Source organism: Oxyura jamaicensis, chromosome 14, assembly GCF_011077185.1.
Source record: "Oxyura jamaicensis isolate SHBP4307 breed ruddy duck chromosome 14, BPBGC_Ojam_1.0, whole genome shotgun sequence".
Taxonomy (NCBI): domain Eukaryota; kingdom Metazoa; phylum Chordata; class Aves; order Anseriformes; family Anatidae; genus Oxyura; species Oxyura jamaicensis.
The window spans coordinates 5,403,327-5,430,890 of NC_048906.1; the positions used below are offsets into that span (position 1 = coordinate 5,403,327).

A 27,564-nucleotide genomic window follows, 5' to 3' on the forward strand; every position below is an offset into this window, starting at 1 on the left:
GAGGCATGGGAGTTTGCAACTCAGCTGGAGCGAATCTGGGCAAAACTGTGTCCCTCGGCAGCATGGGATTGGCTTCCTGGGCTGAATGCCCCCTCCTCCAGCTCACCCCGTGAGTAGGGCATCATCCGTGTGTGTTTTAGAGATGGGGCTAAATGCTGCTGAGACTTGGATAGGCATTGTACAGCAATGGCTGAAGGGCATGTGGCTGCCTGGTGGGATACCATACCCCAGGACCATCCTCTTCCCTTCCAGCCTTGGAGTCCCAGGGTCCCCGTGATGTCCATCTGCGAAACCACCCATGGGAAATGTGAGCCCAGCTGGCCCATGGGCAGCACCGGGGCTGCAGGCAGGAGGTGCTGCACTCGCTGCCAGGTGCTCTGGTAATTTGGGGTTATCCTTGGGGAAACCCCTGGGTGCGGGGAGTCCCAGCAGTGAGGGGCAAGACCCCCTGTAACTGCTCTCAGTCTGTGCGAGCTGTAAATGCTTTGTGTCCTGTCCCTCAGCAAAATCACCCCTCGGTGATGTCCCTCCCTGGAGAGCAGCAGGAAGGCTTCTGCACTAACTCATCAGCAGCTCCCCATCCCGTTGATACCTTTTGATTTTCAGGAGAAATCCCGTTGCTGGGTGGCACCCACTCAACCAGGAGCCCTCTGCTTCTCATCCCCTTTCCTGTTCCCACCTGGAACAGTGCTGGTGATTTGCTTTTCTAGGTAAGCACCTTTTTTCTTAGTGCACTTGGAAGTGATCAGAGCTTAGACATAAACAATCTCTGGGAGAAATCAAAAACAAAGAGGAAACCCAAACCGTCCCCCCATCTCCAAAATACCTCCTCAACCAACCAAGAAAAACTCCTTCAAACCAAACTCCATCTCTTTCTCTAAAATCCATGATTAAAACCTGGTACAAACAGGTGAATATAGATATATATATATATATTTTTTTTAGTAGATGTAGTATTGATTTTTTTCTCCTCTCTCTTTCTCATTATACAGCAAACATTGCAAATATAGAAATTTTCTCTGTACAATTAACGACGTCGGTTTACAATGCAATGTGTGGTAAAACCTCTCAGTGAGTGAAAATGTGAACGGGCCTTCAGCCGGGTAAAAGTCTAAACTGGAAGACTCCGTTTGCAAAAACAGCCCAAAGGATGGATCTCCTTCTGGTCTCTTTTTGGTTTTTGTTGCTGTTTTTGTTGCTGTTGATTTTTGGAAGGGAAGGAAGGAAGAACACAAACTGTTCACAAAGAATCCACAAAAACACGGAGTAGGGACTCATGCAATGCAGTACTGGGAAACGCCAGAGCTCTCTGCCCGCTCTTTCACTTTCTTTTTATATTCAATTTTTTCATTTTTTTTTTCTTTTTTCTTTTTTAGAAAAATCAGAATGAAACAAAACTTTTGTTTTTCCTCTCCACAGTTTGTTTTGTAAAGTTTGTGTTCAAATTTGGTGTGTGTCTCACCAAAGTGAGGCCATTTTAATATCTCACTTTATATATTATATAGAATATTTATAGATTTCCGTAATTTGTTCTCTCTTTTATTTTTATTGATTCATTTATTATTATTATTATATTTTTTTATTTGTTTCAAAGACAGTCTGAATAAAAATAGCTGCTGCGGATTTCTTTTGGTCCAGTTAGTGTGTTAAGTCACGAGTTGTGTGAGGTCTCAGGACTTTTGCTGGGCGGAGACGCCCTTCCAGTAGTCTAAGATGTCGTGAAGATCCTCGTCTTTGGCAAACTGGACCTTTTTGCGTAGGGCATGGCCGGCTGCCATGTACTCCTCCTCGTCTTTGTGCCGCTTGCGGTTGAGTTTGAAGCGCTCCCAGATGCTGTGCGAAGGTTTGCAGGTGTACTCGGGGCTGGAGGTGTAGCTCAGGTTGTGGTACTGGGGTGAGAGCTGGGAATAGGCCAGGTCTCTGGGGCGAGGACGGGTCAGAGGCTCCAGGATGGAGGGCTTTCGCCCCGCCATGCTGTCGTGCTGCTCCCCTTGGTGCGAGCCGGGGTACGAGTGCCGGTGTTCGCTGTACTGCCGGATCTTCTCCGCCTCCGCCCGCAGGATGGCCGCGGCCGGTGTCACAGTGAGGATGGTGTCAGTGGTGGGGGACGTCTTCTCGATGTATTTGGCTTCTGATTTGTGGCCCGATCCCTCAGAGCGGTAGGACCTGGGGCTCCGTATGGAGCCGCTGGAAGAGGTGCTGGAGCGTTTGGGGGCGGCCTCCATGCTGTGGTGCCGCTGGAGGGGGTGGTTGTAGCTTTCCTTGTAGACAGGGGAGAGGAACCCATGCTTGCTGGGGATCTGCTCTGATAAGAGCACCAGCTGAGGCTCCACCGTGGAGACTGCCCCTGACTTCACCCCTTGGAAGGAGGTGGACTCGGATTTCAAGGCATCGATGCAGTTGTTGATGATCTGGTTCACCTTGTCCACCTCCTTGGCAATGGTGGAGATCTCGGCCACGGAGCTCTGGGTGTCCGGTGGCAGGGACAGCTCACAGTCTCGCCTCTCAGGCTGCTCCCCCGTCCTCACCTCCATGTAGTTGCCCTTGGTGGCCTTGGGGGTCTCACTGCTGTCGATCAGCTTGTACTGCTCAACCTCTCCAGCGGAAGGCAGGTAAGGGATTCGGGTCACCGTCTCCCCGCCCAGCATCTGTCCTTGGGACAGCTGGGTGATGCTGGTGGTCTCCATTTCTGGCCCATATTTCAGCTCAATGATGGTCTTCTTCATGCTACCGGCAGCCTTTTTGTGCTTCTCCTCTTGCTGGCGCCTCTTTCGGAGACAGTAATACACGACGCCCAAGACGATCACCATGCCAAAGAGACAGCCCAGGATTGTCATGATATAATGGGTGGCAGTGGAAGGGGTAGGCACCGGCTCCTTGCGGTTGGGTCTGGTGGGCGTGATGGTGACACAGGTGTGGTTGTACTTGGAGTATTGGTGGACAGAGACCACACAGTAGGTGTAATCTCTTTGTGCTACTAGGTTGCTCACGGTGATGTTCTCCTCCTTCTTCCTGAGCTTGGTGATCATGGAGGAGAAGCCATTTTCAAACTGGGAGAGGATGTACATCTTGCTGAAGGGGTAGGGGATCTGCACGGTGAGGACGGCCGAGTTGTGGTTGAGGTGCTTCACCTGGATGTTAGGGCGCACCTCCGTCTCGCCGATGGGCGTGAAGAGGGAGAACTGTGGGGTGGTGCCATCACCGGAGGAGCACTCCTCCTCGGAGCATGGGCTCTCGGAGGGCGCCGTGGTCACTTGGTACCGGGGAGGGATAAAACGAGGGATCACAGTGTAGGAGCCACCGGTGCAGAGGGACGAGAGCATGCTCAGAGCATTGCGGTAGCCAGTCCGGCCTTGGCCTAACAAGTAGTAGCCCGTGTAGTCCGGTGGGGAGTCGCACTGCATCCGGTCGTAAGTGCGCGTCATGTTGGTGAACGCCTCCAGCCATTGCAGGAAGCCGAGGAGCTCACAGGAGCAGTAGAAGGGGTTACTGTAGAGTTCACAGACAGAGAGCTTGTTTAAGCCCCGAAAAGTGTTGCTGTCGAGTCTCTGGATCCTGTTCATGGACAGGTCAATGTTCACTATGTTGGGGCACTCCCAGAAGGCGTTGGGGGTGACGGACTCGATGAGGTTGGCCTGGAGATAGAGGTACTCCAGCTTCCCCAGGCCCCGCAGGATGCCCTCAGTGAGGTTCCTCAGTCGGTTGTAACCCAGCTGCAGCACCTGGAGGTTGAACTGTCCCGAAAAGGCACCGTCCTCGATGTAGGAGATCTCGTTCTTCGTCAGGTTGAGGTATGTCAGGTTGCCGAAGCGGCTGAGCGAGGCGTACTGCACGCTTTTGATCTTGTTGTCGTTCAGCCGCAAGTCCACGATGGTGCTGTTGATCTGCTGGGGGATGGACTCGTAGGGGGGCTGGTTTTGGCTGCAGATGGCCAGCCAGACGAAACCCTTGTCCCCCTCGATGAGCCAGCAGTCCGCCCGCACCCCGCCGGCGTGCAGGAGGGAGACGGCTGCCACGCACACGCAGAGGGCTGGCGTCGCGGCCCACCGGCGACCTGCCATCTGGAAGGGCGGCGCGGAGAAGGGGCTGCTGGAAGTGGGGAGCGGGACAGGGGCTGGGAAGACTTGGGTTAGTGCTTCTTCACTCTCCTCTCCCTTCTCCTCATGGCTTGGAGCCCGGGGGGAAGTGGCCGTGGCAAATGGGGACCTTGGTGCCCAAGGGGCTCGGCAGCCACCAGGCGGGGGCTGCTGTCAAGGCCTGGGAGGCTGGGGCTGGTCCCACATCACCAGGTCTCCAGCATCTCGGGGAGGGAGTCATGAAGTTAGGTGCCTGTGCAGAGGAGCCGCTCTGGCTCAGAGAACAGCCTTCCTCTCGTTTTTAACAGTACATCTCCTCGTTTTCTTTTTACTGCCCATCGCGGCGCCGGTCCCCATCTCCACGTTCCCTTCTGGCTGGCTGTCCTTGCTTGGTTCCTCAGCTCACCTGCACAAAACAAAACAAAAGCACAAGCTCAACACAAAGGGCAGACAATTAAAGTCTAGCAGCATCAGAGATGCACCCAACTACCCTCTTAATTTTAGCTGCTTGCCTTCTAAATCCAGCTGCCACCTTTCCGGGGCCTTTGGTTAATTTGGGCACAGCCAGTGCTGTTTGGCATCACTAGGGCAGGTGGTCACTGCCTGCAGACGTCAGCCTCTAAGTGCATCGACCAGCATCACGTTATAGGCAGCAGGGAGAACAACGCACATCCAGTGCACCATTCGTCTGACCTATTTAGGTGTCTACCTCCAGAGGAGAGGAGTGGTGCCCCAGAAGTGTCTGTTTCTCTCTGCGGAGAGCAGATGAAGTCTAGACAACTCACTCTGATGTAGATTTGATGCTGCAACGTTTTGCTGAGGGGAATCCTATCTGTCTCGCATGCTGGTGCGTGCAGCAGCAGTGCCCACGGAGGGGGATGCTGACTGAGGACGCCGTGTCTTCCTGACTGCATTGCTGTGTGGTGGCTAGGATAAGGCCCAGCACCAAGCACCTGGCCTGCTTCTGGGAACCTGAGCAGTACTTTTAGGGCACTGCTTGGCTACAAAGCACGCTAGCTCAATTGTCCACAATCTATTTTCCTTGTCCATGGTTGGGGCTTGTTGCCCCACAACTGGGGGAAACATCATGGCTTATCTAGAAATTCCTTCTTGAGACTTTCTATGGGAACAGTAGCTCTGGTTGTCTCCCTTGATCCCAGGCAGACTGTAGGTAGCAAGGAAGATACCACCAGCACTTCTTGAAAACACAGTTGGTAGGAAACTGTGGCTTCTTGAGCATCCATGAAAGAGAAGGAGGGACACGTCATACACCTGAGCTGTGTTTCATTAGATCTGCAGAGTAGTGTAAATCCAGAACCTGGTTTCCAATCCATTTCCCAGTGCCCAGGCAGTGAATGGATGTGCTGGTGCTGCCCTCCTGCAAATCATGAGGCATTCAGACACCATACCATCAGCCTCATCCTGGAGAAACCAGATCCCTGTTTTCCAGCCATGATACCAGGTGGTGAAGCAGACCATGTTTCACTGCAGAGAGCCCTGTTAACCATTCACAGCTTATACTTCAATAAACAGGCTGGTAATAACAAACAGTGAAACAGTTTATTTGTTCTTTCTGGATCGCGATCAGTGAGTCTGTTCCCTGGTGGGATGGCTGGGTTTCCATTACGTGCATAACGAGACCTGCTTTTGCATCAGCTCTGTGGCATACGAGGCTCTCCAGCCACCTTGTCCTCCAGCAGCTCTCCCAACCTGGGGGTAGAAATCTGGACTTTGGTGTGCTTTTACACTGCTATTCGAGCTGAAGCCCTCATATCACTGCAGAAATACTGATATTGAGGGTAAACCCCATTTCTGGAACCAGTACCTGTGGCACCAGAAGGAGCACATTTACAAGGACATGCTGTCCCTCTCTGGGGTGCTTCGTCAGGACCTGGTAGCCCATTTTGGCACATCTGAGTCCTTGGATCTGGCGAGGAAGGGACAGGGACCGTGTCCCCACACACACTCCCCCACTGATGGGGAGGCATGGGCTGCAGTGCTGGGCTGCGAGCTGTCTGCCGTCACATCCCTCCCGGCACTGGGCAACTCAATTAACCTCCCTGCTCTCCAGTCTCCTCTCCAGTTCTGTGAGATAATGATAGTGCATCACAGGGCTGTGGGAGACTGAATGACACTGCCCCGAGCTCCTCTCGTTGAGATGAAAGTCAAGTCAGACGCATTGAGCTGCAGGTGGAGACTTTGCTCCCTCCGGCTGGGAGCTGGGCTCTGGATGTGCCCATTCTCCTCTGCCACAGGGATCAGCACGGTCCCCAGCCCCTCCGATTGCCTCCTGTGGGGTGTGCATTGCCCATAAGGATGTTGGAGAAGGGTAGAGATGAGTGATCCTGGCCTGCGGAACCATCAGCAACGGGTTGCCCCAGCTGTCTCCTGGGGATGGATGGCACGGAGGGCATTTTCCTTGCTCACAGCCCTCTCTTTTGCTGCAAGCATCTCCTGCAAAGCCACACCAGCCTTCTTCTAGTGGGGGAAGGTTTCCTGTTGCCGTGTCCCTGGGGAAGCCGCAGCCTGCAGCCCACATTGGAGGGCATTAGCTAATGGAGCAGGACCATCCTGTGAGCAGAGAGCAGAGACAAGACCCTCCAAGGACCTTGCCAGGCTGGCCCCCATACCCTTCTCATCACCCATGTGCATCCCTCATCTAATTGGGGGTGTCGGGGGTGAGGAAGAGTGACCGTAAGCAACTCAAACATATTTAATAAGGTTCCCGCTGTGTGTTTTCTCTTCTTTGCTGTGCGGTGCCTATCAGACCAGTCCTTTCCAACAACAGAAAGGAGAAAAGGCATTTTATCAGCAGCCCGAGTTTAATTTCAGCTCATTAAAGCAAGCAATTTGCTGGTTTATTTGCTTTGCAAAGTGTGAATAAAACGACAGCATTAAGGAGATGTAAGAGGGGCTAATCTCCCCTTTTATTAGATTGCCGGGACATGACTGGGGAGTGGAGAAGTGGTCTTGTTGCTTTGCATGGAGGAGATAACGGTTATCTTGTTGGCTTCTGAAAGCCTCCTTCCAGCATCACGCCGATGTGGGTGCGTGTGGGTGTGCGGCATCAGCCAGGCACCAAGGCGGGATGGGAGCAGGGGCACTCACAGCGGTTCCAGCACGTATCCCCCTAACAGCAGATAACAGAGATCTGGGAGGTTTCTTTGATTTTATCTCCCATCTAATCTTCCTTTTCTGCTTCTGAAACCCTGGGCGGGATTCTTGTAGGTTAGACGGAGAGCAGCTGGTTGGATGAGCAACTTGTGCTGTTCCTGACCTCCTGAGGCTGGGACATGGCTCTGGAGGGTGGGGGGGCCGGCCCCCCTCCCCCCCCCCCCCCCCCCCATCTCCTCCCCACAGACTGCAGGAAAATCGCTAAGAAAAACTAGGGTTTTAACCCTCCTGCCTGACCGATTTGTCTTAGCCCAGCTGTTCTGGCTTTGTGCTCCCAGTAACCCAATTGCACGCCACTTTTCCCAGCCCTCTGACCCTTCACAAAGCTGCCAGGGAAAACCTGGGGACAAACCACCTACAACTCTAAAGTGAAAAACTACCAGGAAAGTGGAGATATGGGGTTCTTTTTCATTGATTGTGAAAGAAGCAAAGGCGAGGAATGAAAACAACAGCAAAGTTTTGAAATGATTAAACTAAATCGGAGAAATGTTGAACCCTGTCTGACAATGGCAACAGGCTGTGGCCATGGGGAGGCCATCGGGCAGGAAATATTTCTTCCACCTGTGCACTGTGGATACTGCTATATTTTCCTTTTCTTTGGCTTTCACAAGGCAGCTAGGTGGCCTTGGCCAGCTGAGAACATATCAGGCTTACATGGCTTGCAGAGACCAGTAAATGGGCAGTGACAACTCCCTTGCTGTTTGCTGCTGCTAAGCACTGCCTCTGATCTTCATTGTCCCTGCTGGAGCCGGATCCAAGGCTTTGCCCTGCTGATCCTCAGCACTGATACTGATGTTCTCCCCTCCTACCTGTCCCTGTTTCTCCAGCCCTGCTTCTTGCCAACATCCCAGCAGCAAATTGATTTTGTGATCTCCATGAGGCTGCAGCCTGCACTGGATGGACAGCACCAGCCTTGTGCTCTGGCATCTAAGGTGGGAAGGAAAAGGCAAAACTGTGGCTGCTCACACCAGTGCGGGCTGACTGGAAGTTTTTGCCTCCATCTCCCAGCTAATAGCAGCTCAGTAAATTAAACCAGAGCAGCAGCTGCAAGGAAGCAAACAAAGCAGCCGTGGGGGCTGGGTGGGTTGAGGGGGAGCAAGCCGGGCAGCACACAGAATATGCTGTCCTGGCGCTCGGTTCCTAATTTTGTTATTCTACTGAATGAGTTCTTTCAAACTGTGGATCAGATTTGCTAAGCGAAGGCAAGGAGCCAGATTAACATGTGCACATTTATGTGTGTGCGTATACACACACACACACAACGATGCTCCCCCCTTGGCATCCCCGCATCCCCAGAACTTCATCCTCCCTAGCTGCTCTGTCTCCATCTGGCCACGTTTCAGCTTCTCTTAGATCCTCTTTCATATCCACTCAGGTCATTTTATCAATAAACGAAGGAGCTCCACTACAAAGAGGGACGTAGCAAAACGGGAACGATACATTACAGATGATAAATGTTTAATCGCCCAAAGAGGTGGAGACAGAAAATTTGGCTAACAGGCACCAAATGTTAAAGTGAACCTTGGCTCTTCATTATGTGTAAAACAATCTGAGGAGACAGCTCTAGGATGTCAGAGAAAACATTTATTAGTGATGAAGGCTTCCCTAAATGGCTTGACGTCCATTCTGTGGACGTCAGGTGTGGAATTGAGGCTTCCAGGCAGTTTTTTCTGCTCATTTGTATTCCTGGTGTTTGCTACATGCCTCCTTCTGGGCTATGTTGGTTAGCATCACTACCATGCTGAATAATAAGAATTCTCAGCCCTGTAAAATCCAAGTTCATTTTCCATCCAGAGAGCCCAGTACTAATATTGTCTCCACAGATAGGGTTTAGGCAGCACTTTGTGCATCCTAGCCTTATTCCCAAATAACTCACAGAGTTACATAACAGAGCTCTCTAGTCAATTCTACTCTCCTGCTAGTATTTATTATTTAAGAAACAATCAGCAAAGGAGAAGAGAGAGGTTTCCCACTGAGTTTTGAAGAGAGATGAAGAGGGAATGAAACAAAGGAAAAAAGGGGGCTGAGAGACAGGTGCCCAGCACCGTATGCAGGATAGCTTCTACTGAGACCTTGCGAGTAGATGGCATGTAGCTAGGTGGGAAGGATGGTGAAGAGAGTAATTTCTGAGCATAGGTAGGGAGAAACAGACAGAAATCTCACATGTGGTGTCTATACAGGGGCATTACTGACAGTTGTATTGACATTTATGGATGCTATATGGTGCTAAGGCCCTGAAGGCACTGATAGGCTTTGATGGTCCTGACCAGCCACACCTGGGGCCTCCACCTCCACCCTCTGCCATGGGTCCAGGAGCTCCATTTAAGCTCAGCCCTGGGCCTCTGGCTTTTCTCTGCCTGTCTCCTGTCCTGCTTCTGGTCCTGCCTCTAGGATAGACCTCAAGCCTTTGTGGTAGGTGGCTCCTGACTGGATTATGTCTGGTGCTGTGCCTCACCCATCTCCTTCTGCTCCTGGCTGCACTCCTGGGACAGGCCCTGGTTCATCTCTTGTCTTGCTTGTGACTGCTGATGGACCTTGTCACCAGCACCTTCCCTGCCTGCTGTGCCCACATAGCCCGGCGTGAGGAGGGAACCCCCTCTGCTGGGTTCCTGCTGTGCCTTTCCTTTGGGAAGCCAGCCCCTGCTGCTGCCTGACATGGGTTGCCACAGGGGATGGCTTATTCTGCAGCTGGTTGTGTGTGGAATTCCTCAGCAAAATGGATTTCTGATGGAAAATGTGATTTCTGCAGAACTAAACCCTTGGCTGAAAAACAGTGGTCTTTCTTGGAAGCTTCCATCGCAGTACTTGATTTCAGGCCAGTTTAGCTGTAAGCTGTGGGTGATGTGGTGTCTTATGGGAGCCACAGTTCAGAGCTATCATTCCTTCACCTTCTCCACTGGCCATGCTGAGGCCAGCACTGCAATCTGGCAATGGTCAACAGGAGCCTGTTCTCATAAACATTTCTAGGCACCCTTTTTTGTTCTATGGCAAAATAAAGTCTGGGTTAAAATAACGCTTTCAAGCCAGGTCAGCTCTTGGGATTTCAGAAAAGGGACGTCAGAAAATACAGATATTCTGCTTTTCATTCAGCTGCAGTCTGAAGTCATTTACATCCGTCTCAGGCTGCTTAGCGTCCAGGGTCTATTGAGATGACAACCCTATCTCGTACTGCTGTGGGCCACTGAGCAAAATTCTCTGCTGAGTTTAAGTAAATGCATAAATGATCTTCCTGGTGAACAACCTCTTAAGCCCAGCTGGTTACCTGTGCATTAAACCAGCCTTCTGAAATATCAGCACGAGCGGACAAAATGTCAGCTCCAGCCTGCAACGGTGCAGCTGAGCCCTCAAAGAGCTGAGGAGTGCAATTAGAGGGGAAGAGTTAGAGGGAGGTGAAGAGGACAAAGATTTTCAGGGATGTGGAAAACTGAGAGCTCTAATCAGGTAGAACAGTAGTAATAAGAAAAGTGTTTCCATGAGAGCCTCTCTAGTATTTACTTTGTGGTGCTCTTCCTTAGAGATAATCAGCCTGAATCACAGCTTCATTATGGGATAGTCATGGCCATGTTAGGCTGGGGGGAAGCAGAGGTCTGGAGCAGAAGCAGGACTCCCTTCCTCCCCCCCCCCCCCAGTAAATACTGCTGGAGATCAAAGTGTGTGTTTCCAGCACTGATACAATGGAGGGAGCCCGCCCCATGCTGGAAGCAAAGCTGCTGGTGTTCCTCAGCTCTGACAAACTGAGCTGAGCCTCATCTCTGCATTGTCATCCCCGCTCAGATCCTCAGTGCTATTTGAAAGAGGGTTTTACTGCTTTCTTTCATTAATTCATTTTTCCAGGAAGCCTGCATAACCCTTTGCATCCCAGGCAGGAACAGCTGCTTCTACAGGGAATAAAATCTGGTGGTGAATCCATGAAATTAATAGTTTGTAAGAGATTACTTTTAGAGGTGCAAGTACTACAGCTTGCCCTTTTATGCTACAGCACAGTGTTTTTTTTGCTCTGATATTTTTGGTTGTAAGGTCTTACTTTCAGAAGAACTTTCCCCTTTCTGTCCTTCCCTTCCCCGGTGAGGGAGCCTCAAGTCAGAAGTTGTGGGTGTCTGAGCAGTGGCAATTTCTGTGTGGATCGTACCGCTGAATATTGGCAGATGGACATGAAAACATGCAGCACACTCAGGGCTTCATGGTATCGGCCTGCTCTGATCCCCTGGTAGCTAAATGGGACCTCACCTTTCCATCTGCAAGTGTCCTTCTGCACCCAGGAATTGCCATGGCTTGCTCTAAGCAAACACGTCTGCTAACCTCCTGTTCACCTTTCAAGTTGGTTCTGCTTCTCCTGATGGTGCTGGAGAAGCTTTCCAGATGTCTATTCCACCCAAAATTATTCTCTGATTTCATGATCCACTTCTCTGCAGCCAAGGAGCCCAGCCTAGGGCTCCTCTGGCTGTTTTTTGAGGGGGGTTGTGCCCAGATATAGCAATGTCTGGCAAGACCCAGTGCCCTACAGGCCTAATTTTAGCTCAGTGCTGCAGGCAGGCTTCCTGTCATGGGCCAGGAGAAGGTTAATGATCATCTGGGCAGCTCTCCAAATCCAATGTAATGTTTATTCAGGGGAACAGCATTGCAGAGAAAACCAAGGGTGATCACTTTCCATGCACATCTTACCCAGCGTGGCCCTGCTGCTGCACATGGAGGAGTTCAGGATTGTCGGCTCTGGGAGCAGGGGCCTCTGCTCCTTCCCTAGGTCAAGATAGGCCCTATGTGAGATTTCCAACCCTGCCTATCTCCTTGCCTCCTAACCTGAACAGATGTTTTGTTTTTAGACAATATTGTAACTGGCTGCAGGTCTATGATGTTTCAGTGGTGGAAACACTCAATCCCCTACTAAAAAATTTACACAGCGCTCCCTTTAGCCAGGAATCCCTAGCTGACCATGAATACATCCTGTTCTGGAGCAAATACAATAGCCCTAGAACAGCCCATGTCTCCAGGGCACTGCTACCAGATGTTGCACTTGGATGTGCACGTGCCGTGGGTGGGATTACAGGCTGGAATCGGCACTTCCAGGGGACAGCTATGGCTTAGAGGCATGCTGTTGTCATCCACGTTATGGGTCAGTGTGAGGTGGCTAAAAGCCACTAATAAGTTCATCTATAACACTGCCAAGGGCAAAGGGTAAACCCTGCTGGCCAAAGAGCATTTCCTAAGGGTACAGCATGCCTTCAGCTGGCACTTAGAGCACCTTAGTTTGCTAGTCCCTGTGAAGGGAAGGTGCTCAGCCTCACAGCACCCTGCCAGGAGGAGCTGGAGCTGAGAGATGTGGGGCACAGAGGTCCCAGCTTGCTGGTGGTGGCTTGGGGGACCTGGGTGCTGCACATCAGTGCTCCAGCTGGGTTTGGGGTGGGTGGTCTGAGAGGATGAAGGACTGCTGCAGATTAGCACAAGGTGGTGGAGGGATGGGAGGACAGCAGTGAATGTACCCTCTGGGAGCCAATCCCATGGGATGTGGGTGTTTATTCACCTCAGCTGCTGGTGAAGAACTTAATTTCAGCCATGACCTCAGAGTCTTTTCCTTCCTGTATCACAGCCCCTGCAGTTACTCAGCCATGCCTTTGGCACAACTCGAGCAGAGAGGCAATGGGCTCATCCCAGGGATACCCCGTACCTTCAGGGAGGTGGGTATGGGTCACAAAAAAAAAATATATATGGGTCACAAAAAGTGTTTTCTAAGGGAGCCCTGAGATGGTGGTACTGCCTTCACCATCAATAGTGGAAAAATAGCTGGCACCTGCCAGCTTCCCAGGCGTGCTCTGAGAGGCATCATGAGAACATCTATTTAACAGGGTCTCTGGAGAATGCCAGGAATGCAATTCCTCCTACCCAAAGTGGTCAGGAAGATGGCTGGGCAGCCAGATGGCCATATTCGTGTGGAGCTGATATTAATGTTTCATTTGATTGTGTTTACAGCATGGTTAATGGTCCTTCTAGGTTCCTGGGCATGCATCTTTGTTATGTTAGATCTAAACAGAACAAAGATACAGGTATACTGTGGGTTTGTCTGGTTAAACTGGGTGTCAGCTGCTCTACCAGTGAAGTGCACCCACTCCCTTGGGGGAATAAGCAGAGCCCACCTCCGTCCATGGAGGATGCTCAGCCACAGCTGTGAAGGACCACTGGGGCTCCTGCATGGTGCCAGCAGGCCTAAAACCCAACCAAGTGGCCTTACGCAAAACTCTGGGGGTTAGAAGCTGGGAAGTTTGGGAAAATGGGTTGTGTACATGCCAGGGTCCATCCAAGAGGTCCTGCTTTTTTTTGACCATGGTTAATGCCAGGCTGCTGGGAAGGGCAGCAGCAGGTGGTGTCGGTGTATTGGCATGGTTTTGTGGTACATGAAAGCCCTTCCTTCAACGTCATACCTGATCCTCAAAAGTGTCTGTGGTCACCGTCTGGGCCCCTGTGTTTTCCCTTCTCATTCACAGGCCTACAAAAGATGTGGAGAGTGGAATGGAAAACTTCAGAGGGCCCAAACAATAGAAGCAGGGAACGGTGCCAGGACTCGGATTGCCTGTCCTTTTCATAAACATTTCATGCGGAGGTTACCCAAGTTGAAAAAACAAGTGAACCCAGCACACCCACCATCTCTGGAGGAATTGAGTTTATCGTTAATAATCTACTGCTAAAAGGGTAACATCTGTTTTGGACAAACTGTAATGAGATTTAAACCCCAGGTGGAGGGAGGACTTCACAGTAATAAATGACTTTCTGTATGTCTAAATAGTTTTAATTTTTTTTCTGGCAGAAATAGCTGCTTTTCACCTCGGGCTTCTTTTTGCCAGCTCTTTTTGTTTAATGATTGCTATTAATTTCCAGGGTGGCAGATGGATTCTAGCCTGGTGTAGTCTGAAATGAGGAAAAACAGCCCATGAAGGTGTGAGCATGCCATGAGTGTGAGCATGGGTCACACGTGTCTCGGTGGGATGCCACGTGTGGGTGTTTGCTTTCCAGGAGAACTATTGCTGCTTGGTAGCTGCTCCCCACCCCCAGGATGCTTCAGCATCCCTCCCTTTCCCTTGGATAGGAAAGGGAATTGGCTTTCTTGGTCACTGCTAGCAGCTCTGCTGGTTTAGGCCTTGATTCACCAAAGCTGCTGATTTCAGCAAGGCTTTGGGAGGAATTCAAGCCAGCACTTAAAGTGCTTTGCTAAATCCAAGCTGAAGTGAGCTGGAGAGCAGCATGCAGTCCCCAAAACATCAGAAGGAGACAGGTGATGCCTGTGACTGGTGCTGCTCAGGGATGGGGATTCCTCCTTGGGCATGAAACACAGACTTCAGAGCTTTTTATGGAGACATACTGCAAGCAGGCAGTCCATCTCTGTTTTCTGAATGTGGGATGAGTGGCTGCTGTTGAACCCAGTGGTCTGTTCTGCAAGCTCCTAGTGCCCAAAGGGGCATTTCAGCCTCCCACCACCTCCTTCTCAAGGAGAAGCCTGCTAAGGAGCTGATCCCAATTAGTGCCACAGCATGCTGGGGTGTCCTGCCTTCTTTTTCCCATGCTGAAGGAGCATCCCCAGGCCCAGCCCAGGACGTGGGCATGTAGGATGCTATATGGTGGCTGGGTGAGGACCACAAAAAGAGGCTGGGGATGAGGGACCACCACGTGGCAGTGCCCTGTGGCCATACAGCTGCCCCAAGATGGGAACGTGGGGGAAGATGGGGGAAGGAGGGAGGGTTTCTGCTGCCTGGGCGAGCCCCAGGGATGAAGAGAACAGGGTAGAGATAAAGTGCAGCATCTCAGGTGATGCAGGTAATCGCCTTTAATCTCCTGCTCAAAATAACCCAAAGTCAAGTAAAGGAGGGATTATATGCCCTAAGCCACTGTTATCACCAGGGTGTAACAGACTTAGGTTGCATCTAAAGGGCTGCCGAGGAGAAGGAGGAGGTGCAGCAACTGTTGGCCTGCTGGAAATGCCAGCAGGGAGGGCAGCTGGGGGAGCAGGGGGCCCTCCTGGGGTGTCCCAAGGAGAGCTGGGCTGCAGGGCAGCCAGCAGGCTCAGAAGCCCCTGTGGGGACCTGGTCGCAGGTGCCTCCAGCAGCGAGGAGAGTCTTTTACACCCACCCATCACTTTGGCATTATTGACAGGTTTATTCTTAGTGCTTTATTCAAAGCACTGTATAAGCATTAATTATTCTAACAGGAAAAGCTGTGTCCATCAGACCCACTCTGCAGATGAGAAACAGCCCCTGAAGGGGTAAATGGCACACCAGGGCTGGAGTGGGGAGCTCAGTCCTTGCCCTCCCACCACTTAGCTCCCTCGTCTCTGTTTTTAATAGCTCTTGTCCTACACCGTGGTTGCACGCTCACCGTAGCCAAGAGGCCCTGGTAATCTGAAGGCATCTCCTGCCCTTTGTCAAGAAGTCACACCAAGGCTCGGCTGCTGTGCTCTGCCAGAGAAGGCTGAACTGCAGAGCCCTGTTCATCAGCTCCTGGTGATGCCTACGAGATAGCAGCAGCACAGGCAGTGAGAAGCGGGATTGCCATGGGGAGGGAGAGGAGCGTGTTCATTTTAATGAGCTTGTCCATGCCTAAAGGAGAGAGAAAGCGAGAGAGGCCAACCCGGTTTAATAAACTCCAGCATGCAGATTTAATCAGATGGATCATTGTTCCCTGCACAGGGATGAATATATTAAAAAAAAAAAAAAAAATGATTCAAACTTTTCCCCTTTGTTTTTCATTTGTATTATGTGCTGTGGTGTGATAAAACATCCTGGGGCTAACTTGCAAGCCAATAAAAGAGACGGTGAAGGAGAGGAAGGTGCTGATCTGTGTGAGCAGGGAGGGGAGCTGCTGGAGGGCTGGGCTCAGAGCGAGGGGCTGCAGCACCCTCAGCACTGCACTGAAGCACCAAGAAAGATGTGTTTATGGGTCTGACCTGCCATCAGCACCTTCTGAGGCCTCCAGCCCTAAGTTTCAGCAGCACAATAAGGTTGTGGTTAGAGGTATGAATACTAGGGGCTAATATCTCGTGCTGAAAGCTGGTCAAGCTGGCCATCTCTGCCTTGCTACAGAAATGCTTGCACTCCCAGTGTGTCCCCATACTTCTACCCCAGGACAAGTTTTGGGGTTAGATGGCATTTGTCTTCTAAGGAAGGGTACAAAGGGATGAGGTTTCCTCTGCGCTACCCCTTTCTCCTTCCCAGAGATCACTTCTTCCTGGCACCTCCTTTGCACCAGGCAGCAGGGAGTGGTCCTGCTTTTTAATTCGGGGGAATTAACCTGGTGCAAAGCTGCAAATTTTGAGTGAATAGCAGCAAGATGAGAATCCTTTTGTAGGGGACAGCAGGACCCTGCCACTTCTTGCTGTCTGGATTCCCTTTCCCCTTACCTCTGCCTCTCCCTGGGGGACAGTGTATGTTTGCATCCTCATGGGTAGCTTTGTGGATGTGTACAGGGGTGCTGCAGTGTCTGGGCTTTCTGATGCAAGCCTGCATTTGCATGGCTGGGGAAGGGATCTGGAGTATTTGCAAAATGGTGGCCACGTGCAGCTGGGCACAAAGCGGGTGTGCGTGCAGGAGCAGGTCGGGTTGTGTCTGTGCCTCGGGAGGGCACGGCTCTGGGCTTGCGAGTATCTTGCCACGTGGGTGTGAATAAAGCCAGCTTAGGCCAAAGTCTTTTGTGCTAAATCCTGGTCAGACTACCTGGAGCTGTGGCCAAGGGGAGATCTGAGAGCCTCCAAGCTGCCTCCACACAAGTCACCTCCTTTGCGCTGCCCCAGCCCGCTGTCCTCAGCTCGGGGATGGGGTAAGGTGGCTGCATTTGAATCACTCTCCTTAAAATTAAGGCCAGAGCTGTCCAGTTGCATTGGCATATGGAGAGAAAGCCATCATGTCATTGACCTGCCCATGGAAAAGTCACTTATGACCACTTGGTGTAAAATATAACAAACTTTGGCTTCCAGCACACCCCCATGTTACTGCTTCATTACTTCATCCATTACTGTTCATGAACACTAATAAATAATCCTATTTTCATTCCTACTGTTGTTTAAGTGGTCATTAATTGTGGTTTATATGCTGTCTTTGTGTATTTGTGTACAATAGCTTCTTCATGATTCCTTGATTAATTGTGATTGATTGTGTATTTTAAAATCAATTAAAAGTTTCAACGCTAAAAGGTAGAGTCTTTAGCAGTAATGCACAGAGACGTTGCCATTTTTAATGGAGCTATTACAGTGCTGGGATCCATTACTGTGGCATGCTGTGATCTTTATTGTCCAGATCTCTGCAAATACGTACGTATATGAGTGTGCATACGTCTGTGACTTTTTTTTTTTATTTGGCTGGAAAAGGGTGTATGGCTGGGGAAAGGGAGGCAGTGTTTTGCAGGGTTGCTGGACCACATAGATTGGGTTGGCTTTTTTGGCCAGCCAGGTATCATCGACTCCCTTCCCTAAGGCATAAATGCAAGGGCTGAGCCTCAGGACCCCATAATTTCCTTGCTGGTATGATAGCACCGTACCTTAGCTTCCTAATGTGCAAAGAGGAGCTGGCTGCTAACACCCGCAGCCGAATGGGGCCACAAAGAGTGGTGTGCATCTTTCTGAATTGTTCTTTTAGTGACTGTCTGTGCCCTGGTGGGGTGGAGGTGAGGGATGCACAGAGAACTGTGAAGGTTTATGCTTGTGGTGCTGACACAACACTGATGTGATGGAGGAGGAGGAGGGAGGGTCACTGCTGGGGCATAAGGGCATGTGATGGAGCACAGGACTCTGCACTTGGTAACATCAAGGCCTGTGTTGTATCAGACCTCGGCTCCTTATATCACTGCTGTGCTGGGAGAATGTGTGTGTCCAGCACCAGGGCAGGAGATGAAGTTACCAGTGCTCTCTTTGTGCTCCATGCCTTCTGCAAATCTCAATCCATCGTGCCTGCTAACACGTCTCTGCCCAAAGAGCTTCTCCTGGCCAATGCATTGAATTAGGAGCTGAAGACACCATGTTAGAGATTTTGTGCAGCTTCCCTAAGGAACAGAAAGCAAAATCCCCAGGGGGAAATAGGGCCCTTGCAATTGATGCCCTGCCTATCCCCCCAGCATCCCAGCTCCCCCCAGCTGCACGGATCGGGGCCCTCCCAGCCATCTGCCAGCTCAGGCAGAGGATTTCTGCTTGCAGATCTGCCCAGAGACATTTGTCACCCACCCCGCGCCCAGCTGCGCTGCCAGGAAAGCCTCGGTGCCCCCAGCGCAGCTGCCGGGAGCACCCGTGAGGGGAAAGCACCAATCTTGTTAACTGATAGGGGCAGCGTTTTGTGTAAGCCCTGGAATGGGCTCATTCTGTCGTATTAACTCTCCCGCTCGCATTGATGTTAATGAAATAAAGAAATATGATGGTTCCAGACTTTTAAACTTCTTATAGCTTGATTTGCATAATGGCCACTGCTACCCTGAACAGGAACTGATCTGTCGAAAAATATTGTTCCAGCCCTCTATCATTCAGCTCAATGGAAGTTGCAGATTGGCCCATAGGGGCTGTTTTTTTGCTGATGGAATGGAGTTTGCCTAGTGCTGAACATAAAAGGCTAAAATTAGGACTCAATCCAATATTGTAAAAAAGAAATTGGTTAAAAGTTATAGATCAATAACTGTTAACGTGACTCTATTTTTCAGATGGATTGTGTTTACTGCTGCTGGTGATGTGGAGGCTGGCTCCTTCCCACGGGCTGAAGCGACTTCGTGGTCCCCTTTGGAGCACCCTGTGCTTCCAGTCGTGGCTCAGCTGTCCAGAGTAACTTGTGAGATCACTGCATGCTGTGGGGTTTCTTGTGGAGGTTTGTCCCCCTCTCCCCTGGGCTTGAAAGTTTGGGCAGGGCTGCTTCCAGCATCGGGCTGGGCATCACTCCCATCTCCACCTTCCTGCGCAATGCTTGGCATCAGGCTGTGAGCCTGGGAGTGGTGCTGGCAGCATGCCTGTCAGATCATGTCCTGCTCCTCAGTGCCCCAGATCTCTGCTCTTCGATGCCCTAAAACAGCCCTTCTTGATGCCCTAGAGCCTAACTCCTTGGTCACCTAGCCCCCTGCTTCTCTGTGCCCTCGATCTCTGCTTCTTGATTACCTCCAATGTGGCTCCTTGACTGCCATCATCTCTGCTCCTCCATGCCCTACATCTCAGCTCCATGCCCACATCCTGGCTCTCTGTTCCTTGATTGTCTAGATCTCTGCCCCGGATTTACACTTATCAGTGCCCCAGATCTCTGCTTGCTGCAAAGACCGTGCCTCTCCCAGCCGATGACTCCTGCACTGCTTCCAGCTCTGAGAGCAACGGGATGCCTTCCCCCCTGGGATTTGGACATGGTGAGCGTCTGTCCCATCTGTAAAGTAATGCAAACATTTCTGCCCTCTGTTGTGTGCATTTAAACCATGGTGCCCATGGGACTGCCTGTCTCACCAGCACTGTGTTTGGGGTGTGCATTCCCAAATGATGGGAGCTGGCGGAGCATCGCGATGGCCCTTCTGCCCCCACCGACCTTGGGCTTGCCTCTCACAGCTCATTACAGCCTGCCTTTGATCGCTTGTCTCTCCCCCCCTCTGCACTTGGAAATGCTGGAGAGCCTTCCTGACTGATATTATCAAGAAGGACATTTTTATTTCCAAAATATACAGTGTAATTAGAACTGCAAAGGGAGAGAGCAGACAGTTCATAAAAACACCCGCTCTGCGACACTCTGTGTCCTGACCCCGTGGGAACCGGGGACAAAAGACTCCTGGATCTCACTGGGAACAGGGCAGTTTCCCAAATAATGGGAACACCCCTTGGGTCCCAGCCAAAAAGGGAGTCTTCCTCTGCATAGGAAGACTTTGGTGTGGAAATACTCTCACACACAGCTGAACATGTTTTGCTGAGTTGGGACCTGTTGCAAGCATCTATTGAATAACTGCAACCAGCAACACAGCAAGCCACATCTAACCCATCACCATGCACACACACCTTCTGACTGAGTGGCTGAAGACCCCACTGTCACCCAGAACATAGCTAGCGCTCTCCCTGAAGGTGCATTTGGAGCTTTCCAAGGCTCTTTCCTGCAGACAATGGGGCAGGTCCATCCCACGGAGCAGGAGGACAGAGTTTCACCCCTCTGCCAGCTGCTGGCTGTGGGCAGGGGCTGCCTAAGGATTACCAAGGTCCAGCGGCTCCTGTCTCTACAGGAAACAGCCAACATCTTAAAAATTGATGGGGTTCATTTCCTGCCTCTGTGCACTTAAAGCACCAGCTCTGCCATCACCAGCAACGTCCACATTAATTACTATCATAGCCCAAGTACCTTTGTGCGTGCTGCCTCGCCTGCAGAGTCTGTCCCAGCAGTGACCTGTGTTTTGTTCCCCTTGAGACCTTGCCTGTGGCTGGGATTTCCAGAGCTGCTGCAGGCACGAGAACAAAGCTGGTGCTGGGGTAGCCCCTGAGGAGGAGGAGAAGCAGGAGGAAAGGCAGACCAGTCAGCTCTGGTCCAAGCTCAGAGGCTCATGGAGCATGGGGATTTCCTTCGCCCCCTCCCCGGGTCTCATTGAGCAGCAGCACCCCTGGGGCTGGAGCTTCTGCACATCCCATAAATGACTTAAATGTTCTCTGGGAGCAGGAGGCTGACTCCATGGTGGTGTGGTGGAAGTGCTTCCCCCAGGACTGCATCGAGTCCCTCTAGCTCTGAGCCCCAGGAGCCAGCCATCGGCTTTCCACCAGTAACTCCTTCTGAACAGAAACCTCCAGTTTCTAAGGGAAAAAAAATCTAGGCATGGAAAAATGCCCAGCTCACCCAAACATAGCTCCTGGGGATGGGGTCAGGCCATGCTTTTCAGTACCCTGTGGACTGCAGAAAATTACGGACTCCCATCCTTTTTTCCTTTTTTTTTTTTTTTTTTTCATGAAATGATGATTATCCAGTGTTAAATATAAGCATGTCTTAGACCATGAAGTGACATGCATGAAAGAGCTAAAACGCTAAAAAATTAAGAGGCAATGGGAGCCAGCAACTTAAAGGATAATTGAAAATCCCTCCAGCATGGACCAAATGGCATCCAACCCATGTATCACATAGCCTTGTCAAACACCTGACCGAGGGTGTACTTCGAGTACATGAACCCACCAAAATGAGAACCAATGAGACCAAAATGAGACTGACAAGTACCAGAGAACACAGCCTATGCTCAGGACACTTCACTGCTGCCATTCTTGATTCACCTCCAAACCACATGGGAACCACCGGGCCTGGTGGCAGTTCCTCAGAAAAAGGTCTAGGAATTACAGCAGGTCGCAAACTGGACATGAGTTATCAGTGTCACATCAAGAGGCAGACAGTGCCTGGGGTGTACGGGCAGCAGCACAGCCTACAAAGCTCTCTAGACCATCTTTCTTTCCCGTTCGGGGCTGGTGAGGTCTATGGGTCTGGTACTGGCAGCTCATATCAAAAGGGAGGCGGCGCTGCTGCAGACAGCGCGGGGGAAACACTGAGAATGATCAGAGGTCTACAAGACATGACCTACAAAGAAAGATTGAAAGAACTGGGTTATTTAGCCTAAAAGAGATGATGGAAGAAGAGATGTGATAACAGTCTTCAAGTGCTTAAAAGGCGGCTGCCAAGAGGAAGAGAATAATCTGTTCTTTATGTCCATGGTGGACAGGACAAGAAATAATCAGCTTAAATTACAGCCAGAGAAATCAGGTTAGACACCGGGACAAAAGCAGTGAGGCCGAGGCTTGGCAGAGTATGGCAGTGGTTCACCTGGGAGCTAGAGGGACTCTGTCACCTGCAGGTTTGGGACAGGTTGGCAAACACCTCCTGGGATCACACCTGCGATCGAGCTCTCCCCTCCAAACAGTTAGGTGGAGCTGAACCACGGCTTTCTGAGTGAACAGACTTGCCCTGAGATGTTTTTGAACAGGCTCAGAGGATTCTTGCCACCAGAGAGGCAAGAAGAAGAAGAAAAAAAAAAAAGGCAGCCACGTGTCTGGGAGCAGCGCTGCTCAAGCTGCTTCCAGCGGCAGCACTGCGGTGCTGAGTGCGCACCACTGGCTAAAGACTGAGGGATGCTGTGTTCTTGGGAGAAATTACTATTACCCCCCGGATTCCAAAAGCAATCCTTTATTATAAAACCTGCCTCCTAATTCATTTTATATTTACCCATAAAATCTTGGCCAGGGTTTCTGAGAGCTGTGGTCTCTCGGGAAGGCCAAGTTTCCGACGGAGCTGACTCAGCAGAAGCTGTCCTGATTGAAGCGGTGCCTGTGTGAGCTTATGCCACCCCTGGGCAGGGATGGAAACAGAGGAGCTGGACCCTCACCTGGCTTTGTTTTCTCTGCAGGCTCTCGGCTATGCGAAGCAAACCTTGCTGCTGACCTTCAGGGCTGGGTAGAGGGGCTGGCAAAATGGAAGAGAGCAGAAGACTCCCTGCTTGCTTCCCCCCACTGCGTATCCCAACTTCTGCTCACTTTAAGTTTACTACATCTGAGATGAGAATCAAAAGAAAGAAGAATAAGAAGAAACAACAACAGCAACAAAAACATTAAAACCCTGTAAAGTGATTAATTTTCAGCCTCACTGCCCAGCATCAGCCTCAAGGAGGGGGATTTGGGATGCAATTAATACCCAGCTGATTAAATCAGCCCCCTGGTTCTACCCGGGATGCTGTGGGACAGGTGAGCCCTGCCTGGGGAGTGATGCTCCCAGCTTCCTCCCACACCACGACGGGAACACACTGGGGCTTAGACTAATTTTAACATAGCCCCTGGTGCCGAGCTTGCTTCTGCCTTTCTTTTCCCAGGTTGCCGATTGTCCTAGTTGTGCCTGTGGCTCCTGGGCATGATGGCAGCAAGTCTCTCTCATTCGTGTTTGCAGGGCGGTGCTGTCCCAAGCTGCCCTCGCAGGGGAGATGAGGTCTCCTCTGCAGTGCTAGAGCCTGGCCCTCATCCTTGGGCTCTCCTGGGCGGGAAGGAGAAGAGGGGTCACGGAGGATGGCCAGCCACCGTGCCAATGTGGCACTGCAGAGCCCAGCGGGATCCTGTCCCAGGTGGACCAAGCTTCCTTTACCTAAAGAAAAAATTAATTGTAGGATCAAGGGAAACCAGAAGAGCACTGGACGTTGACCATCTTGTACTTCAGGGAGGGACTGCTTCTGATCCCTGTTATAAGGCATTTGAGCAGTGGCCAGGCTATGAGACACAGCCAAGGCTTTATGGACTGAAAGCTCATTCCACATATAAGCAGAGCCTGAAAGACAGTTCAGAGCCGCATAACAAGAGCGGGCTAATAGCAAAGTACACAGTGAAAACCTAATGAGAACACCCGTATCTCCTAAGTCCAGCTTTGTTCAGAAAGCCAAGAACACAGCAGTGAGTCAATTTGTGTCTGATGGCCATAACGAACATGCCACTGGAGATGCCCAGAAGGAATAATACCATAAATTGGCAAGGTGGCAGCTCCATTCATCAGCCCAAACAAGAGCTGGTCATCCATAATCCAGCAGTATCAAAGACCAGTTCAGCAGCTTCAGTGTTATTTCCACCTTAAAGTATAGGTGGGAACACGAACTCTGCCAGCAGCCCCAACAGATGTGTCACTGCTATGAAAGCCAGCACTGGAAGGCTACACAAAGGGGTATGAAGTGGAATTAATTTCTTGGAGCAAAAGCTGAGGATTGCCAGGCGATTCAAACCTCTTCCACCACCAAGTCCTCTGCAGAAGGCAGCGAGCACATACCTGCAACATTCATCAATAATGACAACCCATGGTGGAGGTGTGCAGCCCCAAACCTACATGTTGGGTGCCCTACACCTGGACTGGCTCCAGCCTGAGCCAAAATGTGGTGCCTGTGGGGTTTGTGCTGCAGGAACAGAGACCTCCCCTCCAGCGTTGCATCCTGCCCTCCCCACAGCTCCTGGCTCCTTTCCTGGGGGGGGGAAAGCTGGGTGCAAGGGGAGGTTTATCCCCAGAGTGGTGGCTGTGGGGACTGGAGCAGCAGGTCCCCAGCAAGGACCTTTTCCCCAGCTAGTTTACAGGGGAAATGGGGTGATTTGAACCCAGTGAGCCTCGGAGCACTGTGCAGCGTTACTCATGTAGCAGCTAATGGAGCTCATTCAATCCATAAAGATTTTAAGTCAGGGGTTTGATGTTAATTATGGACCAAAACATTTAATAGCCCGTTACACTTCCACGAGGCATTTTTTTAATTAAAAAATGATATATTGCACAAAAGGGAAAAAAACAGAAGGGAATAATTGAAGATTGTTTTATTCCAGAATGACCCGAGGCAGGAAAGGCAGCAAGGAGCTGGCATGTTGGGGAACGTGACGGCAACGCCGCGAGCCGCGATGGCCACGTGGGAAGAGCAGGGAGGGAGCAACCGCAGAACACCACCAGCTGGGGCAGGTCGGTGGGCTTCCATCTCAGGGGTCTGGCCACCACGCTGGCTTTCTTCCTTGCCTGTTGAATCATTTGCCTGTGCTGCAGAAGACCTTGGTTCAAGCCCTTCTTTCTGAATCTCTATCAGCCGTCTCTCAGGAAAAACAGCTAAACCCCCAGGGTGGAAATTAGTCTGGAATATGTCAGGGATGAAGAAAATCTGACATGTCTCTCTCTGACACTGCTTTTAAAGATGTGTTGGAGCAGGGGCTGGCCTGAGATGCATTCAAATAGCCTGTGCAAAGTGGAAGGTCTTCAGCAGAGCAAAGCAATGCTTCCCATGCCCGCCCCGCCTTGAAGGATGCCCGTTGGATGGTGGCAAGGGACAGCAAAGGGGAGCCATGGAGGGAGCAGCTCCACCTGGGAGGTTGTTATCTAGCTAATGCAAGAGGGGAGGAAGAGAGATGGGATGGAAACATAGCCTGGGGGTGACCAGGAAAAGTTAGGGTGGCTGCTTAACATTGGAAGGAGCTGGAAAACGGTCCCCAAGTTCCTGGCCATGGTCAGGCCTGTCCAAGCCCTCCTATGGCCCCAGCTCTGCGCCTTGCTGTTGCTCGCTTCCCCCAACTCTACACTGGGAATAATATTATTCCCTCCTTACAGGGTTTTGAGATGCTCAGTTACTATGGTGATGGGGCCATAAAAGTACCAAAGATAGCAAGAACAATAATAATATCAGACATGGTAGGAGCCAAATAATTGCATTTAGGGCACGCACGCCACACAGAACGGAGAGCCACCTCCGTGCACCGCACCTCTCCAGCTCCAAAGACAACTTGTTATACCAACGGGCTGGCAGCCTAGTCAGAGGGCTCATTTCCAATTCCCGCGACGTCCACCCAAATGTGAGGAGCGGCCGCCAGCGCCTGCAGCTCCATGCCTGGCCCTACCTCTCCAAGAAGGGGGGAGCAGCAGGGCCCACGGCCCCTGGCCAATGCAGAACTCCAACGTTTTGCGCACCAGCGCTCTCACACAAAGTCCCCGCAGATGTTCGCCCGCCGCATTGTTTGGCCAGCTGAGCGTTTTCGCCCCCCCCGGCGTGGCGATTCGAGCCCAGCACACAATGCTGCTGGCGGCTTGGCTCCTTTGTCTCCGCTGAGTGCAGCGCTTGCCTCGTTATTATTATTATTATTATTTAATTTCTGGGTTTTAATTGAAAAAAACATATAACATCTGCGGCTGCTTAATAACACCTGTGTGTGACAAGGCTGCTTTTCAGCAGTGATTGTCACAGTGTTCCCATCTGGGCAATGCTGAGCTGGTGTTATGTGGCCTCTGTTGAACTGCTCAGGCAGGAGCGATCCTCGGAGGGCACGTAATTAACAGGCGATGCAAAACGAGACACCGTTAAAAAAAATATGAGCGACATTCCTTCTAACAAGGGGAAACCTTAGAGATGCACAGGTGATGAGTTTGCATTGCCTCCTTGGCCCCAGTGCCTGCCGGTAGGCACGTGGAGAGCTGGGTGCCTCCACAGCCCAGGGATTTGTCTTCCGCCTCTGCTTTGCTGGTGATGTTCGCACCCCAGACCTCGCTGGGCACCTACCTCCTTCACCACAACGCCTAGAGCCTTAGCACCCCCAGGGAGAGTAACAGGATCCCTAAGCTTGTTGCTGGTGTTGCCACCTAAGTCCTCAGGGTTTTGGCAGCGTTGGGTGCTGAGGCTCCCACCACGGGCTGCCTCCTTGCAGCACCTCCAGCCAGTGGAGCAGTTTAGCCAGGGAAAAAAAAAAAAAAAAAAAAAAAAAAAAAAAAAAAAAAAAAAAGACCAGCAGCGCAACCATTTCCACGTGCAGCCCTGTGCTGTGTCTCTGCAGTTCTGCAAAGCCCCAGGTAACCCAGGGTATTTAAGCAGCTCCCCCCTTGCACATGCCTGCCGCAGCCCCTGCCGCTCTCCCCTTTGGCTCAGCTGACGCATTCGGGCTCTGAATTCCCCTCATCTCTCAGAGTACATTAAAAATCAATGTAATTACACAGCAAACATTAATTATGATCAAAAATGCAACTGAGAGGGATTGATTTGGAGGAGAGCACCAGGCTGCAGCCAGGCACCAAACTGCTGAAAATCAGCTCAGCGAGGCCACAGGGATGTAACAGCAAAGCATCCCTGGAGTCACCTGGCTGGATGGTTTTGGCCTCTGATTTCTTTAATTGCAGGCACAAGGATGGCTGAGCCCCACGTGGATGGAGGACCTTCCTGCTGGGCATGTCCCACCGGCAGCCATGCCACCCTGCACAGAGCTTGGGGTGCCCCTAGGTCGCTCCCTGCATGTGAGCCACACATGAGCACCCCGGCACCCCTCGACCCTGCTGTTGGGGAGGGTGCCCTGGTTCCTAAAGGTTTCTGCATGATCAGGCATGGATTCGCCACAGCTACATCAGTGGGATGGGTGGTGCAGACTCTTCTCAGATGTTACCATGGGCAACTTGCTCATGGCAAAGCCATATCCAATTTCTCATGGCAAAGCCATCCCCATCTCCAACTTCTCCCCCACTCTTAGACCCCTGGTAGGCTCTTTAGGATCTTGAAGCCCTCCAGGGGTGGGGCTCCCGTGCACCCCTTACAACCTCCACCATCTCATGGCCAACCTAAATCTTCGGAAGCTTTCCCCAGACATCTAACCCACGACTTCTTGGCTGCACTTTAAATTTATTACATCTTATCCAACCGTCTACCAATTGATCACCATCATCTTTATAACTGTCTTTTCCATGCTGGGTGAAGGTTACACATCCTCCTGCCTTCAGCCGTGTCTGTCCCAGAGCACAAGCCCAGCTCCTTCAGTCCATCTTCCTGGAGCATGTTTTCCAAATTCTCTGAACTCTCTCAATTTGTCTGAATTGCTGAAAGTTGTGATGGCCAAACCTGGAGATAT

At 51.2% G+C, this 27,564-nt stretch overlaps 1 protein-coding gene across 3 annotated transcripts in view; it reads right to left on the reverse strand.

The window, feature by feature from the left end:
* Window positions 1–911: 911 nt before the first annotated feature.
* The window catches only part of ELFN1 (extracellular leucine rich repeat and fibronectin type III domain containing 1), a 97,302-nt gene continuing 70,649 nt past the window's right edge, over window positions 912–27,564 (reverse strand). For all 3 annotated transcript variants that reach the window (XM_035339668.1, XM_035339667.1, XM_035339669.1), the window contains exon 4: window positions 912–4,482. In XM_035339668.1, the coding sequence (XP_035195559.1) occupies window positions 1,671–4,061 (2,391 nt within the window). In that variant the 5' untranslated portion in view covers window positions 4,062–4,482 and the 3' untranslated portion in view covers window positions 912–1,670. The remainder of the gene's footprint in view (window positions 4,483–27,564) is intronic.